This window comes from Filicampus tigris, chromosome 11, assembly GCF_054856515.1.
Source record: "Filicampus tigris isolate MCC_2025a chromosome 11, RoL_Ftig_1.0, whole genome shotgun sequence".
NCBI lineage: Eukaryota > Metazoa > Chordata > Actinopteri > Syngnathiformes > Syngnathidae > Filicampus > Filicampus tigris.
In genome coordinates this window covers 23,179,751-23,195,806 of record NC_141227.1, presented here as the reverse complement: position 1 = coordinate 23,195,806, position 16,056 = coordinate 23,179,751, and the positions used below count along the sequence as shown (strand labels likewise).

The window sequence follows — 16,056 nt, the reverse complement described above, 5'->3', positions numbered from 1 at the left end:
GTTTACTCAGTGATCATCTGCTTGTCAAGAGACTGAAGATGAAAATCAACTATGGGCTACAGTCTTATTATATAATATTTAAAATATTTTATCAATATACTGTGTCCCGTTGTCAAGTAATATAACTTAAAAGTTGAAAAATTACTAAATTGACCACCACAGTACGTGGCTTGGCTGGCCCATCTTGGAAAGGAAACCTGCAGCTCCTCCATCTCTCTCTCACGCTCTTATCTCATGTCGAGTTTTACAGGTGAGGCAAAGCAACCTGAACCTATGCATATTACTTGCAGCTTGGAAACCCATACCCCGGGTCAAATGTTTCTAACAAGTGGCTGCCTTTGCAGCAGATACATTGGAAACATGTCTTTGGCGATGTACAGCACGAGCGAAACCAAATCAATACGGTGGGCCAGAAGGATCCTGGACCTGTCACGCAATTTCTCTGCAGCACAACGTTGCACTCGACTCCAAAAACACACGTAGTTTTAAACACATTTTGTTTATGGTATTGGTAGTGCTGATTAAGTTTTGAAAGGCCAGCATTACCTGTCTGAGGAGGGACCACCTGGCTCGGGCGACATCTGCGGTAACACCATCGTGAGACGTTTGGGAATTAGCAGCACAAGACGCGTCCTCGTTCATGTTTCTCCTCTCAAAGCGACGTTGGAGCGTGTCCAAGTCAATTTGTAGAACTGTCAGGCAAAGGCAGCGGCGATTTTGAAAAGAGGGGGGAGGTTTGCATGGTCATAAAAAGTACATAACATGATGGGCTGCATCGGTGTCACCTGTAAAAGATTCCCAATCTCTCCGCACTTCCGTACACCTTGGATACTTGAGACATATTAGTAGCGTTCAGAGCAGTCGAGCTCCACTTCAAGGAGGAAACAAACTACTGCTCAACTCTGGTATCGATTATTTTTGTCTGAGATTTCTGTCCTACGTCATTCGCAGCCGGCTTTGTTTAGGGAAGCATGGTCGCCGATGAACTTCCTTCAAGACGGCGGATGAAGTGTGAAATAATGTAATGGCTGTTCTTGCTGCACTCCGTTTAGGTGCACGTTTAGTGACATTTCGCTCATGTTATCAGGATGTTTATGTCACGAAGCGTGTCCGTTGTCGTTACTACACGAAAGTAAGTGTGGCTTCATAAAAATGAATGTTGCGTTTAATGACCACTCCAAAAATGATAAAGTCCAAAGTGGTTGTCTTTTGAGGCGTTTGAATAGTTTTCTTTTTTCAGGAAACACCCTTGGACCATCTCAGTCGTGATCTCGAGCGCTACAAAGACTTGAAGGCGTGTTTCAAGAGACACCTGAAGGCAACTTACAGCAGGTTCTCCAACGTACCTGACCACTCAGCGGTAATCATTGTAGACGTGTATTGCTACCCCACTTGAATGGCCTCATTCATTTTTCTACAGTCATATTTCAAATTGTATATGGTTTGTCTTGACAGGTGTATGGTCGCCACCATGTTTACTTTATGGAAGGAAACGGCATCTACAGAATGGAAAAGAGAAAAAGTAAGCAACAATGGTTAGCAAAAGTACGTCATTTAACATTTTTACGGTTGTAGCCGATTTATGCACAACACCACAATTTTAGGGGATCATTAGTATTTGGAGAAAATGAGTCATAGATGCGTTCTATCACTTATTTCAAGACAACTTATGACACTTTGTATTTTCCTCTAATCTTTGTGTATTTTATAGTTGAATATGTTTTGTATTGTTTCCTCATGTTTCTATTTTTGTCTAATTTTGTATTTTGCACATTTTTTTCAAATTTGTATTTTTTATCTTACATTTTCGTACCGTATCCTAATCATTTTGTTTCTCGGCAATGTATTTTTCACGTGTCTAATCTCTTTTTATATTTTGTCAAGTACTTTTTTGTATACATTTCTATTTTTTGTAAATATTTTTATTTGTACATTGTGTATAGTGTGTGTTTTCTAATCTATTTCGTACTGATGTTCATTGTTGTCCTTATTCCTAATTTTTGTGTTTTGTCCATTTTTATCCATCCATCCATTATCCGCTTATCCTCAAAATCTCTTTGTGTGTAAGTTTAATCATTAATATTTTTTTCTAATAGTTGTGCATTTTTTCCATACTTGTGTATATGTTTTCTATTATTTTGAGCATTATTGTTTTGGCTCTTGTTAGATTGTGCAAGTGTGCTTAATGCTTTTACTTTTGAGGCACGAATTGGTAAATCCCAGCCATGATTTGTTAAATCGGTATCATGATAACACTGATAACCGTCAATATTCCGTCCATGATATGAAATGTTCATAGCATTTCATCTCTACTACTTTGCTCGCAGGCGAGTCGGAACCAGAGCGCGTTCTCGACCTGCGTAGCATCTGTGCAGGTGAGGACACACAAGAGTGGGCTGTGCAGAGAATACGACTTTCCCCTCAGGAGAAGCATCTTGCCGTCACTGTGAAGACCTGTAACACAGAAACAATAAGGTCAATACTGTCGAAGAGAATATTGACACATGTGTTTTGTTCAAATGAATTCATGAGGCCATGTGACATCTAACCCAGGTGCGTGGTTGTGAAGCTCGGCCAAAGACACATACTCACGCTGGACAACGTCTTCAGTTTTGGTACACTTTGAAATCAGCTTCAATAAGTAGAACAATGGCAACAAGCATCTAACGTGACGTTCTTGTCTTGTAAGAGTGGGCCACAGATGAGGTGTTGTTTTATACCATCCAGGAAGGTCTGAAGTGCCAAAACGTATATCGTCTGGACCTCACGCAAAAAGGAAGCACGATACGCTCTGTGTACAAGGAATTACAACCGCAGTGAGTAAATAACATTTTTGGGCACCCTTAAAAATTCCCCCTGGTGTTAGTAGTACATTGACAGATTTATCTATTTGCTAATTATTTATTTGTTTATTTTTTAACCTATCATTGGTTATTGTTTTTGAGCTCAGGCCTAAGCCCTGTCGATAGAAAAATATTTCTCTGGCACCAAGGAGCAATGTTGAAGGGAGGGGAGGATCTTAATTCAGTCTGGCCATAGCCCTGTCTAATAGAAAAGTAGTGCTTTGCCACCATCTTGTGGCAACCTTTTCAGAGAAGCATCAATGACTTGTGAATTTCAATTTCACTCAGAGGTGTACTCACTTTTGTTTGCCTTAGACATTAAGGCTGCTGTTGGTTGTTTTGAGGTAAATTTACACTGTTATACAAGCTGGATACGGACTACATAGCACAGATAGAATATTTAGAAAAACGGGGTGTTTGTAATCATTCATAATAGGGTGTGCTAAATTTGCCCAGCTCCCCTCCAACTTAACACTGTTTCCCCGCCTCAGTGTTTTTGTGGAGGTGTCCCTCTCGAGAGACGGCCACGTGCTGAGCATCACCTCCAGCGGCAGGAGCAGCTCCGAGGTGTTGCTCGTGGACGTCTCCGACCCCGGTCTGGAACCCGCCCTGGTTCAGGCGCGCCAGCCGGAGCTGTTGTACCACGTGGAACACTGGAGGCGCAACTTGATCATACTCGCCAACACGGGGCCTGGACGGGAATATCAGGTTGGGAGATTGCGCTGTATACAATCGATGAAAAATTGGATGCTTTTAAGGAGTGTGCCTCTGATGCAGGGTCAAATAGTTTGGGATTTTTCATTTGATTTTTTATTTAGTTTTGATTTGTGAAATTCATTTAGTTTGAATTAGTTTTTAGAGTAGGTCTGTTAGCTTTTATTCGTTTCTCATTTTTTCTTAAGTTTTATTTTTTTGTTGTCTAAGTGAAGTTCAAGTACCTCCTGGTGTCATTCTGTCTTCAAACCTCCAATGAATAGACCTACGTTAGTTGTGTCAACTGAACTGTTTGCTGTACCATTGTCAATATCTGCACACAAACAAGCTTATTTAACTGTCATTGGGACCGCGAAAAGAATTTTTAACAAAACACCACACCTGCCTCACTCAGGTGGTCAAGGCCCCCCTCTCTGAGGCCTCGATGATGTCATGGGACGCCATATTCACCCCATGTCCCGGCACCGTGCTCAAAGATATGGACGTGGTCGGGGACCATTGCATACTGGTTGCCGTGACGACGGGCAATGTGCTGGAGCTGATTGTCGTCCCGCTCTCCCGACCAAGGGAAGCGTATACTCTGCAGGTAAAAAAAAAAAAAAAAAAAAAGTTGATGAATGTTTGGTACTGTAGTCCACTCGCTGACTTGTACACTTGAAGCTGCCCTCCTGGACGTGCGTCGTTGAAACCAAGCGTCCAGGCTTTGCAGAGCAACGCGGCACAATTGAGTTCCTGATCTCGTCTCCAGTCGGCCCCCCGGTATCCTACCATCTTTACCCCGAGGAAGGCCTCCTTTCATCAGGCGTGGGTGCCGGGCCCTCTCCTTTTCCCAAGAACCAGGGGAATTATATCCCTGCACGCTTGAAGGCTTGCAGCCAGGTACCAACACTTGAGGCGAAGCATTCTTGAGCTCTTACTGGAATCTGTCAGCACAATATATTTCATACAAGTTTTAATACTGCATCGCAAAATTTCTATAAAAATGAGGAGCAGAAATTCATATCAAATTGTGCGCTAATGGAAGTTGGCACTGGCTTGTGCCCTCGTGGGGCTGCAATTTAAAATTTAAAAAAATACATGCAAACAAATCACTGTGCAATGAGTGCAACCAACTCGAATTTGGGCAGGATTGAGACTATAATACTGGATACATTTTTTTAAAACTACCGGTATAGTGCACGCATTCAGGTCACTGAGGTGATTTAACATTGAGAATATGAACTTAGAAATATGAACGCTGTTCGGGTCTTAATGAGCATTGCATCCCTGGTGCAGGACGGTACTTTAGTGCCAGTGACGTTGTTTCACGGCGTGCCGTGTACAAAGGACACGCCTCTGCTGGTACACGTCTACGGAGCTTACGGCCGCGACGTCAACATGCTGTTCTGCTCGGAGAAAAGGTTTCTGCTGGAGCAGGGTTGGGCTCTGGCCTACTGCCATATAAGGTAACATCCACCACTGTCACCGGTCGCGCGAAAGAAACATTTGTATGGGCGGACATGTGTAGAGGCGGAGGAGAGCGCGGCCTGGCATGGCAGAGACAAGCTCGCGTCGAGGGCAAGCATAGAGGAGTGGAGGACCTTCAAGCCTGCCTCGCTCACCTCTTCTCTTCGAGCGTCTCAAGCCCTTCAAGGACCGTCCTCACCGCACGCAGCGCCGGGGCCGTGCCAGTGGGGGCGCTGTGCAACAGACGGCCGGACATGATGCGGGCTGTCATGCTGCAGGTACATTTGAGAAAGTGATGCCGCATTGTGACAATGGACTCAATTCAACACACTTCGCAAGAAGCAGCAGTTTGGCAAATATTGAACCAGTCATCGAAAAAGAGGCTTCAAGCTGTTCAATGCCACTCCCACTTGGTTGACATAAAACAAAGAGATTGACACGTCGTCAGGTATTTAAAACAACCACAAGTCTGTTTAGCTTAATGCTAACAAACAATGCAAAGCACCATTTACTTGCAAATGGTGAGCATCAAAACTTACGGTTATAGAAAGAGTGGCGCAACACAGGTAGACAGCTAATACAATCATCAATCGTCCATCACGGGTTTATGTTCAAGATCGCCCTGTGAGAAGTGAAAAACCGTAAAAAAGAAATAGCTTATTTAATAAACTCTAGGGCATTTTTTAAATAAAATGTATAGTGCTCACTTTTTGGGGGTTCTACAAAAACACTTCGGAAACAATAACTAACACAATTAAATGCATACTGTGTGAAAAGAGAGCAATGGATAAAAGTATTGTACAAACAGTATGAAAAAACAACATTGTACCACACTGAAGGTGGCGACTGTTCTGTATACTGTACAAAAATTATGTCTTAAAAATCCGCGATATAGTGGGGTCGTAAGTGATGAACAGCAACATAGCGGGAGTTCATCGCGCTGGTAATTTTCCACCTTTTGACAGAGCCCTTTCCTGGATGTGCTGGGAACAATGGAGGAGCCCAAACTGCCTCTCACGGTGGAGGACAGGGAGGAGTGGGGGGACCCCCTGGGAAACCCGCAACACAGGCTCACCATCGCCTCCTATTGCCCAATTCACAACATTACTCCTCAGGTAGAGAAGCGCACACCTCACCACCCCCACTGTGTTATGGGTTTGAAATGTTTTTATTTCTTGATATGTATAATCAGTTGATAAAAAAAAGAGGCAATTTACCTGTCGCGTGGCTATTCCGCCATGGTTTCCACAAAGGTCCTGAAGTCTGAGGTATCTGGAAAGCGCGCGGCAGCGGGGGTGGCCATGAGAGCACGGCAATTGATCGTTAGTCACGCCTCCTGCTCCTAATTGGTTGCTATTTCTCAGGCACAGTGTTTTTCTTCAAAAAATACAAATTAGACGTACAAGATGGTGCCAGAGAGGGCTGATTCCCCCCCCCCGGTCATTTCACTCATGCCCTACTGTCTCCGTCCCGCCCCGAGAAATGCAAACTCCCTGGGCATGTACACAGATCAGAGTTATGATAGTTTCCCATTTGTCATCATAGTTGTTTTTATTTAATTTTGTTTTCACTTTTGTTTTTGAAATTGAGTTCGTTTTTATTCGTTGTTGTAGCAGCTTTGTTAGTTTGTATTAGTTTTAGTTTGGTTTTATTAGTTTAGTATTGTTTTTTTTTTGTTTGTTTTTTGTTTGAATATATAGAATATTTGTGGATTGTGGTCCTTATGTACAGACGTACAGCATTACCGAGATAAATTTTAATTTTCTAAAATAAACCCCGAAAGTATATTAATTGACGGAAACCAAGGGCATTTTTGCTATAATCCTAGTTTTAGTTGGTAAGATGTAGTTTGTAAGCATTTTCGTTTTTATTTTATTTTGTTAACGAAAACGTTTTCAATTTTAGTTATATTTTTCTTAACTATAATAACCTTGACACAGATGCAACAATACTTTTGTCTATACATTTTATGCCTGTGATTAGTTTTTGTTTTCACAGCTACAATGTGTTTTAAAAAAGCATTTTAATTAGTTGGGTGTTTAAAGCATGTAGGAGGGATGAAACTATCATAAAAGTTTTCTAAATTGGAGATCCATGTGGCAAATGTTCCCCTTTGGCAGATCTGAAACGAATGCCCCACAATAAAGAGAGGTTGACTGTCGTGATGGATGCACTTCACGGTGCAGTTTTTAATGCTTTGTGGTTCCTCCTTTCCCAACCCTCTTTCAGCGCTACCCGTCGATGCTGCTGACGGCCTACGCCGACGACAAAAGGACGCCTCTGGCCGGAGTCCTCAAGTACGTCGAGGAGCTAAAGGCAGCAGTGCAAACTCACTTCAACACGGCGGCGGCCAAATCAGGTACATTCACATTGAGCCGCTGCACTACCATGTAAGCGCAGCCATGCGTTGCCGTTGTGTACTTCAAAAGGGACGTCAGAAATTGTCACGCTTCCATTCAGCGCATGTCAGCAATGAGCAATTTCAGTTCACGACCAACGTATAGCCGAGGTCACCTTGCGGTCCAGTGTGTATGCGCGTGCTCGCTAATTGCACTCATTTCCCCGCGGACGGGCTCTTTCCTCCTCTCGCTTCTAATCGGAACTCATCGCATCACCCGGCTTCAGTTGTTCATACGCCCACAGCGGCGCGAGGGAGGGTGGGGGCGTCTGCGTATGTGCGCATAATCTCGTCTCTGCGGAGTCTATTTGATAAAGTGCTGATGGCGTGGAGGGCGGGCGGCGCAGGCCCATTAGCATGGTTAGGAGATAGCGTATCAGAGCGAGAGATTAGACGCCACAGACTGGGAGCTGTCAAGGTCAAGACCGCGCTTGTGAAACAGCCGCAACCGCCGAGATGGGGAGGTGGAGGGTCAGGGCACTGGGGGGGAAAGATCATCTAAATTCAAAGAGGACGGACGAGGAGACGGGAGTGAGTGAGAGGTGGATGCACGGTGAGATGGGAAGGAAGTGGACAACCGCTCAGGAGAAACCTCTTAACATTGGATTTTGTCTTCCCCTTTACCTTCTTCCAGACCCGGAACCAAATATAGTTGTGAATATCCAACCTGGAGCCAATCACATGGGACCAGATGACTGGGAGTCCATACTGGACGAGGTAAAAACCCAAATCCAACGGTACAATCTAAGGACGGGTGAGGTCGGATGCCAGCCCTGTTTTAAGGTATCGGGTTCTTATTCGTGGGGGCTGCCGATACCAGCCACCGATACCTGAGGGAAAAAAATAACTGACGTTGAGGAAGCCATCTTCGGCAGTTGGTGCTATCTGCGGCAGTTTGACACAAAGGCGAATCATCATCTGCGTGAGAGAAAAAGGGCCTTTGCGCAGCATTGTACAAACAATCCCCGTTCATACTGACCTGCAAAAACAATTCATCGCAGACTCATGGCTGGCGATGGCACTTCGCAAAGAAACCTTATTTTCACATCAACTGCTTGGGGCACAAATCTTAGTACAGCGCAAAGCCAAATTTCGACGTCATCTGTAGTCCATCGTTTAATCACTAACCTAAATTAACGCTGTAGGAAAGTGATAGTTGGAATAAATATTTGAAGGAAAAACTTTACGACCATAAATATAAAGCAATTGAATGAAACTGCAATTGAATAATTGCGCTTGCCTTCTTGTTGCATGAGGACATATGACGTCATTTAAGAAAACTGCCATCATTGCGGGACCTGTTTGTTTCCAAAACTCCATTGTCACGTAAACAACGACCGAAACGACAAAAAAAAAAAAAAGATGCCCATTTTCAGCGTGTCCCCCTGTGGTGGACTTTCTCTCCCCAAAAAGAAAGTCCGTCAAAATGCTATGACTGCTCGGAGTGGCGACTTCAACTGAGTACAATGCACCTAAAGTTAAAAAAAAAAAATCGAATGATGGGTACTAGAGAATTTTTTTTTTTTGTATAAACATACACAATCCAAACCCCCAAAAATGTTAGCTGGTTTGCCACGAAAAGCAGTCAAGCCTGCAACCTTCCTGTTGAGAGAGCGGTCCACCCGAACCCCCCCCCACTGCAATCTATTCATCTTATTCTGTCGACTGTCTCCTTCTCTTGGACCTTCAAAGTTTTGAATTGATTTCCATCAAGGACTAAATGTGACAAACTGTCTGTCCTACCTGACACAGGAAGCCCTCCAGCTAGCGTTTCTCTACAAGGAGCTGGACCTGGAACCTCCTCGTCCTCCACGCAGGAGGAAGAGATAAAGTTGTGCGGACGACAGCAGAAGACAGGACAACAAGGGATGTGACTGCACGGTTGCTTTCTTATTCAGTCATTCACATCTAGCGAGATACAACACAAGTGGTGCGTGTTAGCAAGTATAGAGAATGTCCAAGGCGCTTAAATAGCAGGCCTTCTCGGAGATGTAACACAGCCCCGGGTGGTTGGCGTTAAAGCGAGCGCGTGTGGAAAACTCAATGGTCAAACCCTCTCCCGCTTCGGTGGCGATCCCAGACTTGCTGAGCGCTTTGCCGTCGTTGGCCCGGTTGGTGCTCATCAAAACCCGCAGCCGCTCGGGCAGCTCCGCCACCGCCGAGAGGTCGGTGACGGCCGACCGGCGGCCGAAGTTGAGCACCAGGAGGAAGGCGCGGTCCAGCCCGTCCAGCTCTCGCAGGTAGGCCAAGACGCTGTGGTCGGCGTGGACGTAGCAGAACCAGCCGCGTTGGAGGGGCAGCGCCGACTGACGCAGGGCGCTCAGACGGCGGTACTGGGACAGCACCGAGCCTTCGTCTTGCTTCTGGACCTGGAGGAGGACGCGTGGAAACGAGTCAGTGTGCTGCGGAATGGGTTTTGGGGGGCGCGGTGTACCTCGACGTTGACGCTGCCGTAGTTGGGATGCACAGGCAACCACGTCACGTTGGTGTTGTTGTTGAAGCCCGCGTTGGCGTCAGCACTCCACTGCATCGGAGAATGTTGAGGAGCTCCACTGGCGCTCTGCATCAAACACACTTGAATGTACAATAACTGGACACCTGCTGAGTGTTATTATTGTGGTTAAGTGTCATGTAGAACTGTAGTGCATTTAGAGCCCTCGAATGTTTTCTAACAAAATGCACAAACAGCTGCTTTATAATCAGAGCACAATAATAATGTCTTGGAATCTATTATTAGCATGAACAAATAGCAACTATTCCTAAATTCTCCAAAAGCATAACATTTTGTTGCATGTAAGGATTTTAAAAGGCTTTAATTCCGATGAATTGAGGAACATTTAATTCTGGTAAATGAATTGAAATAAAACCCTCCAAATGTAACAGCCTTCCCATGAATGACAAATTTAAAAAGGTTTTCGTCTATTATCCCAAAACAGACATGGTGCCCGCAAAACTAACCATATTGCTAAATTCGACCTCCCCTACAGACAGGTCGGACATACGTTTGGATGTCCACCCATCCATATTTTTTCTTCATCGCTTTTCCCCACAATGGTCACGGGCAATCCCTCTAAATGTGTTGATGTGGTACTGTCAACAAATAAAAGAAAGTGTGTTTTACCGCATTATATCTGCCTGCTGGGTCCTGAATGTGACTCTCCGTCACGTTGACGTTCTCCATGCCGATCTCCTCTCCGTAGTAGGTGGTCGGCGTACCAGGAAGCGTCAGCAGGAGCATGTTGATGACCCGCGTGTAGCGCTGACCCGCCCTGGAGGCGACGCGAGGCGTGTTGCGGTTCCCGACCTGATCCGAGCAAAAAAGGGCCAATGACTGCGTTGCGGTTAGGAACAAATAAGGCAGTGATGCGACTCACCAGCCAGTTGGGCCAGCGTCCTGCGGGCATGTTGGCCATCCAGAGATGCACCAGATGTTCGACCCACAGGCCGCTGGTGTTGACAGGCAAGTCCAGAAGGTACAAGTTCAATGGGAAATCGCTCTCTTTCACCAGAGGCGTCCCGTAGTACATCATGGTCTTTTCCACCTCGCTGCCATCATACGACTCGGTCACCATTAACCTAAAGCGCACACGCAACTCATGTGAGGGTCCAAAATGGAACTACATGTATTGTATTTCCCGTGTTGTGATCCCCTTTTTAACTATGAACCACGATGTTGGGGGGCTGTACCTGTATCTGCCCGGTTCCCGGCTGAAGACGTCCATGTGAGCCCTCCATTCCCTCAGCAGATCGTGCAGGCCCACCTGCGAGGTGGTGAAGTCATGGTGGAGGTCTCGCTCGGAAGTCACAGACTCCTGGAACAGGACCGAGCATACTGTTCACTAGTGTGCCATATACACACGCAGATGACAATACAAGAGCCATCTTCGATTTTCTACAGCGCTTGTCCCCATCAGGGTACGCTGGAGATGATCCCGACTGACTTTGGGGTGAGAGGAGCGGCACACCCGGAACTGGTCAACAGGCAATTGCAAAACACTATGGACAATTTGGAGTCTTCAATGAAGCTGACATGCATGTTTTGGAAATGCGGTGGGAAGCCAGATTACCCAGAGTACTGAAGATAAACGATAGGCCAAGGAACTACACATTCAATTTTGAGTGGGACGACAAAATTCAGGCACAGGCAGCAGGAGGTTCTATTTCCATAAAGTTGTACATATTAGTGTAGGATTGTGGCTGGGAATATAGTTCTGTATACGCTTTTTTTTTTTTTTTTTTTGGGAGGAGGGGATACAGGTCTCTTATTGGATCTCATTAACTGTGCAAGTCTATCTGTGACACGTATACCGGTATGTGTGTGTGCGTGTATGCATGTCTCCATAAAAATAAAAATAAAAATCAATCATTAAAGAAACTTGTTTGGGTTCTGCTGAAACAGCAGTTAGAACTCTGCGGCTCACTTGTGAAGGTGGCATCTTTAGTGGCTAAGAATAAACCAGCCTGCTATAACGTGTACTAACTGATAGCAGCCCGACTCTGATTGGCTGGATCGTTTGACAAAAGACACACACACACACACACAAACACGAGTGCCTGTTGTGTTTGGTAATAGCATGAACTCCTCATTGTGTGCGACTGGGGAGCCATCACACTCCACTGAAGTGCAGCTTGGCCCTGAGTAGTGATTTGAGTGGAATCCTGCCTGCAGTATAATAGTGCTGCAGCACGACGAGTTAATCCACTCAAATATGCGTCTAATCTTCCCACTTTTGAGGCCGACAAACAAAAAAAAACCCAAAAAAAAGGTGATTTCTGAACTGGATGATGACTGATGGTGTCAAAACTCACAGAGGGCTTATTGGGGTCCACCTGGGGCTCGTCCCGCAGGTGCGCAGCCTCCAGCAGGTGTTTTACCGCATCCATCTGGAAGCCGTCCACTCCCTTGTCCAGCCAGAATTGGATGATATCCTGAAATTGAAGTCATTAAAAAAAAAGTGACAAGGGGCACAATTCTCACTTGCACTTTGAGCTGCACAACGGCAGTTAAAAGTACACAAACTCAAGTTAATGTGTAATATCACGTGGATGTCTCAGCAATTGACAAACCAATACAACGCTGGCAGTGAAATAGGTTTCGCAGGGAGGGATTATTCTGCTTTTGACAATTAACGATGCTAAAATGTTTCATAAAATTACCAAAAGCATTTCAACCTTTAAAGCGGAAGTCAAGTCACAACATTTCTTTACAATAACACGTTCTAGACGCCGCCACTAGTCTAAACAGGGTATTCCGATTAAAATTGCGTTTGTGGCATATGAATTCGGCAGAAAAATCCACCATCTCAGGAGGCGGCCATTTTGCCTTGTACTGTCACTTGCTGTCGACTGAAAATGACATCACAGGCTCAAGTGACGACCGTCGTAGCTCACCTGTTTTCGCCGTTTGGTCATGCGACGTTTACAAGCGATCGATTTTTCCGCTTGCTATTCACTGCTTTTGTGCTCGGGCCAAAGCCATGTCTAATATGACAATGTTGTGCTGCAACACCCCCACAACCCCGACACGCGGGTGCGCTGCTGTCGTCTTACAAGCATCTCCTGGCGGACGCGAGGGTTTCTGAAGTTCAGGTCAGGTTGCTCCTTGAGGAACTGGTGCAGGTAACACTGCCCTCGAACTGCATCGTACGTCCACGATGAGTTGCCAAACATGCTCACCTGAAATAAGGGAAGCAGAGCTTTAAAGTGGAACCCAAGGCAAACATTTTCTTTTTTTGAAGTGTTCTATGTGCCCCCACAAGTAGAAAGACGGTGTTCTGACAAATATTGCGGTGGTGAAATAAGAATTAAGCGAATGAGTCCACCCATTTTCATCAATCTCGCGGCGCTGGCCTTTTGTCCTGTACCGCTCTCAGGCGTCGATTAAAAACGGACGACAAAGTGCCTCTCGGGCTTGCATTGCGAACGTGACGTTTGTGATGGGTAGATTGAGCACGAGCCTACCCAGTTATTCGGCTTGGGTCCTGTTGCATTGCAGTCAGCCCAGACGTAGTAGTCGTGGTAGTGTGGATCTCTGGCGCGACTCAGGTTAAACCAGCGGTGCTTGTCGCTGGTGTGGTTGGGAATGAAGTCCACGATGAGCTTTAAATCTGGCGGAGGCAGAGACCGTCACATCCTGTGAAGCGCGCCACCACCATCACTTGGTGAACCGGTTGAGGGCTTCACCTAATTTGTGCATCTCAGCCAAAAGGTCTTCAAAGTCCTGCATGGTGCCGAAAAGCGGGTCGACGGCCCGGAAATCTTCCACGTCGTAGCCCGAGTCCTTCATGGGAGAGCGGTAGAAGGTACTGACCCAAACCGCCTTGATGTTCAGGTACTCAAAATGGCCCAGCTTCTCCTGAATGCCTGCCAAGGGCACACACGCAAACGAGCCATCAACATCGACATGACTACTCGCACAATCGACGGAATCATCTTTCTTCATTAGTTCATTCATTCCAATTAAATGTGGATTGGTGCAAAATTTTTATAAAGTCCCTCCTGGCAAACTTGGCGAGACTTCATTTCTATTCTGCCTAGCAACAAGTGTCCAGGATGTGAAAAGTGTACTACGCAATGATGCCGACTCACCTTTCAGGTCTCCCACTCCATCTCCGTCGGAGTCCCTGAAGGAGCGGGGGTACACCTGGTAGACGGGGGACACCTGCCACCAGCTGAGGCAGCGGGGCGACAGCGCCACCACGCTGATGGTGAGGGCCACCAGCGTCAGCGTGCACACCACGATCAGCCAGAACAGGATCTCCCGCGGAACACGGTAGCAGGGCCGCGACGAATACAGCAGCAGCACCTCCTTGGGCATGCCGGCGTACGGCTTGATCTGCGTGTACTCCTCATCGGGGGGGTCCGCCGCCTTGGTTTCAGGCTCCACGGGGGCGACGGTGATGATGTCCTCCACTGGCTTGCCATCTTCCAAGTCCTCGACGGCCCGAGTGTGGGTGGCCAGCTCCATGTCGCTGATAACTTTTATGGTTTGAATGCGCCAGCAGTGCTGCGTCTTTCTTGATGTGTGCGGAGGTCAGGGTTCTTCCTTTTGCTTTTATCTCTCTCACACACATGCGCACTGATGGTCCAACCTGTGGAATGTGGTGGCAATAGTTAAGAGATTAGTTTGGTCAGTCTCTGCAGAGGAACTTCTGTGAGGTTATTGACTAAGTTAAATCAAACTGAGCACTAATATATTTCTTATGGAAGCATATTGCTGCCACACCGGGAAAAATAAAGCTCAATATCACATGATAACGTGGTAACGGGCATGTCTCCATTAAGACTATTTAACACGCATCTCGATACATGGGGTACAATACAATTCGATAACGGTGCACTTTCACGTGGAATGATTCGATTCGGCTCCGTTAAATGGGATTAAAATACGATTCGATGAGGTACGCCATGTTTAGTAATATGTGCCAGCATGTAAAAGTTCTTCAAAGGCCAAACTATTCAAGTTTATTCATTAATTTGAAGAAACAACAAATCATCATCAAACCAATTTAGACTGACTCATACCTGGTGTGCATCTCTCAAAAGATGCATCTCGATACAAGGGGTGTGATATGATTCAAAGAGGGTTCTTAAAATGTAAAACAACTTCACGATTAAAGTTCCACGTTATATCGTGGTAAGTTATCACACTGCAACGGGGTAGCGTTATAAGTTGGGTGCTACTTTTGGCAGAACAAAATTCAGCAATTCTTCCAAGTTTAGGTCACCGGCAGAGCCCGAAGTAGGTATGTGTGTCTTCTTTGTAAATCTGAACTCTATTTAAACACTTACCGCTTTACCATGACAATTTTCACATTTTAACATGCTAAGTTTTACATTTTAATGTGATAATTTTCACAAATCAACATCATTTTTATGTTTCATTTAGCGCATTGTGAAATTTCCCAAGCTTTGATATTGAACCTTTATTTCTGGCATGAGAGCAATACACTTTCATTATTTCTAGCAGCACTATAAATTGAGTACTTGTGCAAGGAAAATCTTGATCACAACACTTGGTTACATTTACCTGACTACTTGTCTACTTGCCGTGGCGCAGATTGCGTAGAACATTCTGGAGTGTCTGTACACAGAGAGCAGCAAACAAGCACAACAAGCACATCCAGTCCAAGACGGCAAAAAAGGCAATTTGGGTTGGAATTGGTTCATGGCAGCAGGCAAAAGCCTGTGCCACTGGGTTTAAAATCAAATCTTGACATTCACAGTCAAAACGAAGACCTTTAGTAGAACTTTGTAAATTCCTGAATTTCATCGTATAGTCGTTTACTTCCAGTGAATTGTTAAGACAATCATCAAATGACTTTGGGCTCGTTTTGTTTCACGGTAAGAGACAAAAAGTAGAAGCTATTCCACTAGATTTAAAATCCAATCTTTCCATTGAAATTTACGGTCAATTTACCAGACTGAGGATCCAAAGATTGCTCGTATACATGTAAACATCTGGTATAAACAAAGTCCATGAGAAATGTTGGCACAGTTCACTGAGCAAATGGCGACTACCATGTTAAAAAAAAATAAAAAAAATGTAATCCTCTGCCATTTAACTTGAGCGACGCGGTGCCTGAGCAATGCTCAGGTGCATTTCTTAGCTCTTTATCTGTAAATGAATTATATTGCTATCAAAACCCTTTCCTC

At 45.3% G+C, this 16,056-nt stretch overlaps 3 protein-coding genes across 5 annotated transcripts in view; 1 reads left to right on the top strand and 2 right to left on the bottom strand.

The window, feature by feature from the left end:
* Window positions 1–2,419, bottom strand: part of camkmt (calmodulin-lysine N-methyltransferase) — a 124,615-nt gene extending 122,196 nt beyond the window's left edge. The window contains exons 1-2 of one of the 3 annotated variants that reach the window (XM_086045066.1): window positions 786–2,413; window positions 547–692 (exon numbers count right to left, since the gene is read on the bottom strand). In XM_086045066.1, the coding sequence (XP_085901192.1) occupies window positions 547–642 (96 nt within the window). In that variant the 5' untranslated portion in view covers window positions 643–692; window positions 786–2,413. Of the gene's footprint in view, window positions 1–546 lie in introns of all 3 variants that reach the window. The other 2 variants (XM_086045067.1, XM_086045065.1) reach the window with 2 other exon arrangements.
* prepl (prolyl endopeptidase like) lies at window positions 934–10,526 on the top strand. Its single transcript, XM_086045062.1, has 15 exons — window positions 934–1,132; window positions 1,241–1,360; window positions 1,456–1,522; window positions 2,328–2,475; window positions 2,554–2,615; window positions 2,690–2,816; window positions 3,335–3,551; window positions 3,952–4,143; window positions 4,218–4,436; window positions 4,833–5,002; window positions 5,065–5,281; window positions 5,969–6,118; window positions 7,233–7,362; window positions 8,036–8,118; window positions 9,154–10,526. Exons 1-15 carry the CDS (start codon window positions 1,025–1,027, stop codon window positions 9,229–9,231), a joined length of 2,088 nt encoding a protein of 695 aa, XP_085901188.1. The 5' UTR covers window positions 934–1,024; the 3' UTR covers window positions 9,232–10,526.
* Window positions 9,080–15,832, bottom strand: slc3a1 (solute carrier family 3 member 1). The gene is made up of 11 exons (XM_086045064.1): window positions 15,431–15,832; window positions 13,990–14,492; window positions 13,585–13,764; window positions 13,363–13,508; window positions 12,952–13,077; window positions 12,211–12,330; window positions 11,089–11,213; window positions 10,776–10,977; window positions 10,523–10,705; window positions 9,836–9,961; window positions 9,080–9,770 (listed from the first exon to the last, which is right to left on the bottom strand). The coding sequence occupies exons 2-11, from the start codon at window positions 14,366–14,368 to the stop codon at window positions 9,339–9,341; spliced, it is 2,019 nt and encodes a 672-aa protein (XP_085901190.1). The 5' UTR covers window positions 14,369–14,492; window positions 15,431–15,832; the 3' UTR covers window positions 9,080–9,338.
* Between the last annotated feature and the right edge of the window lie 224 nt (window positions 15,833–16,056).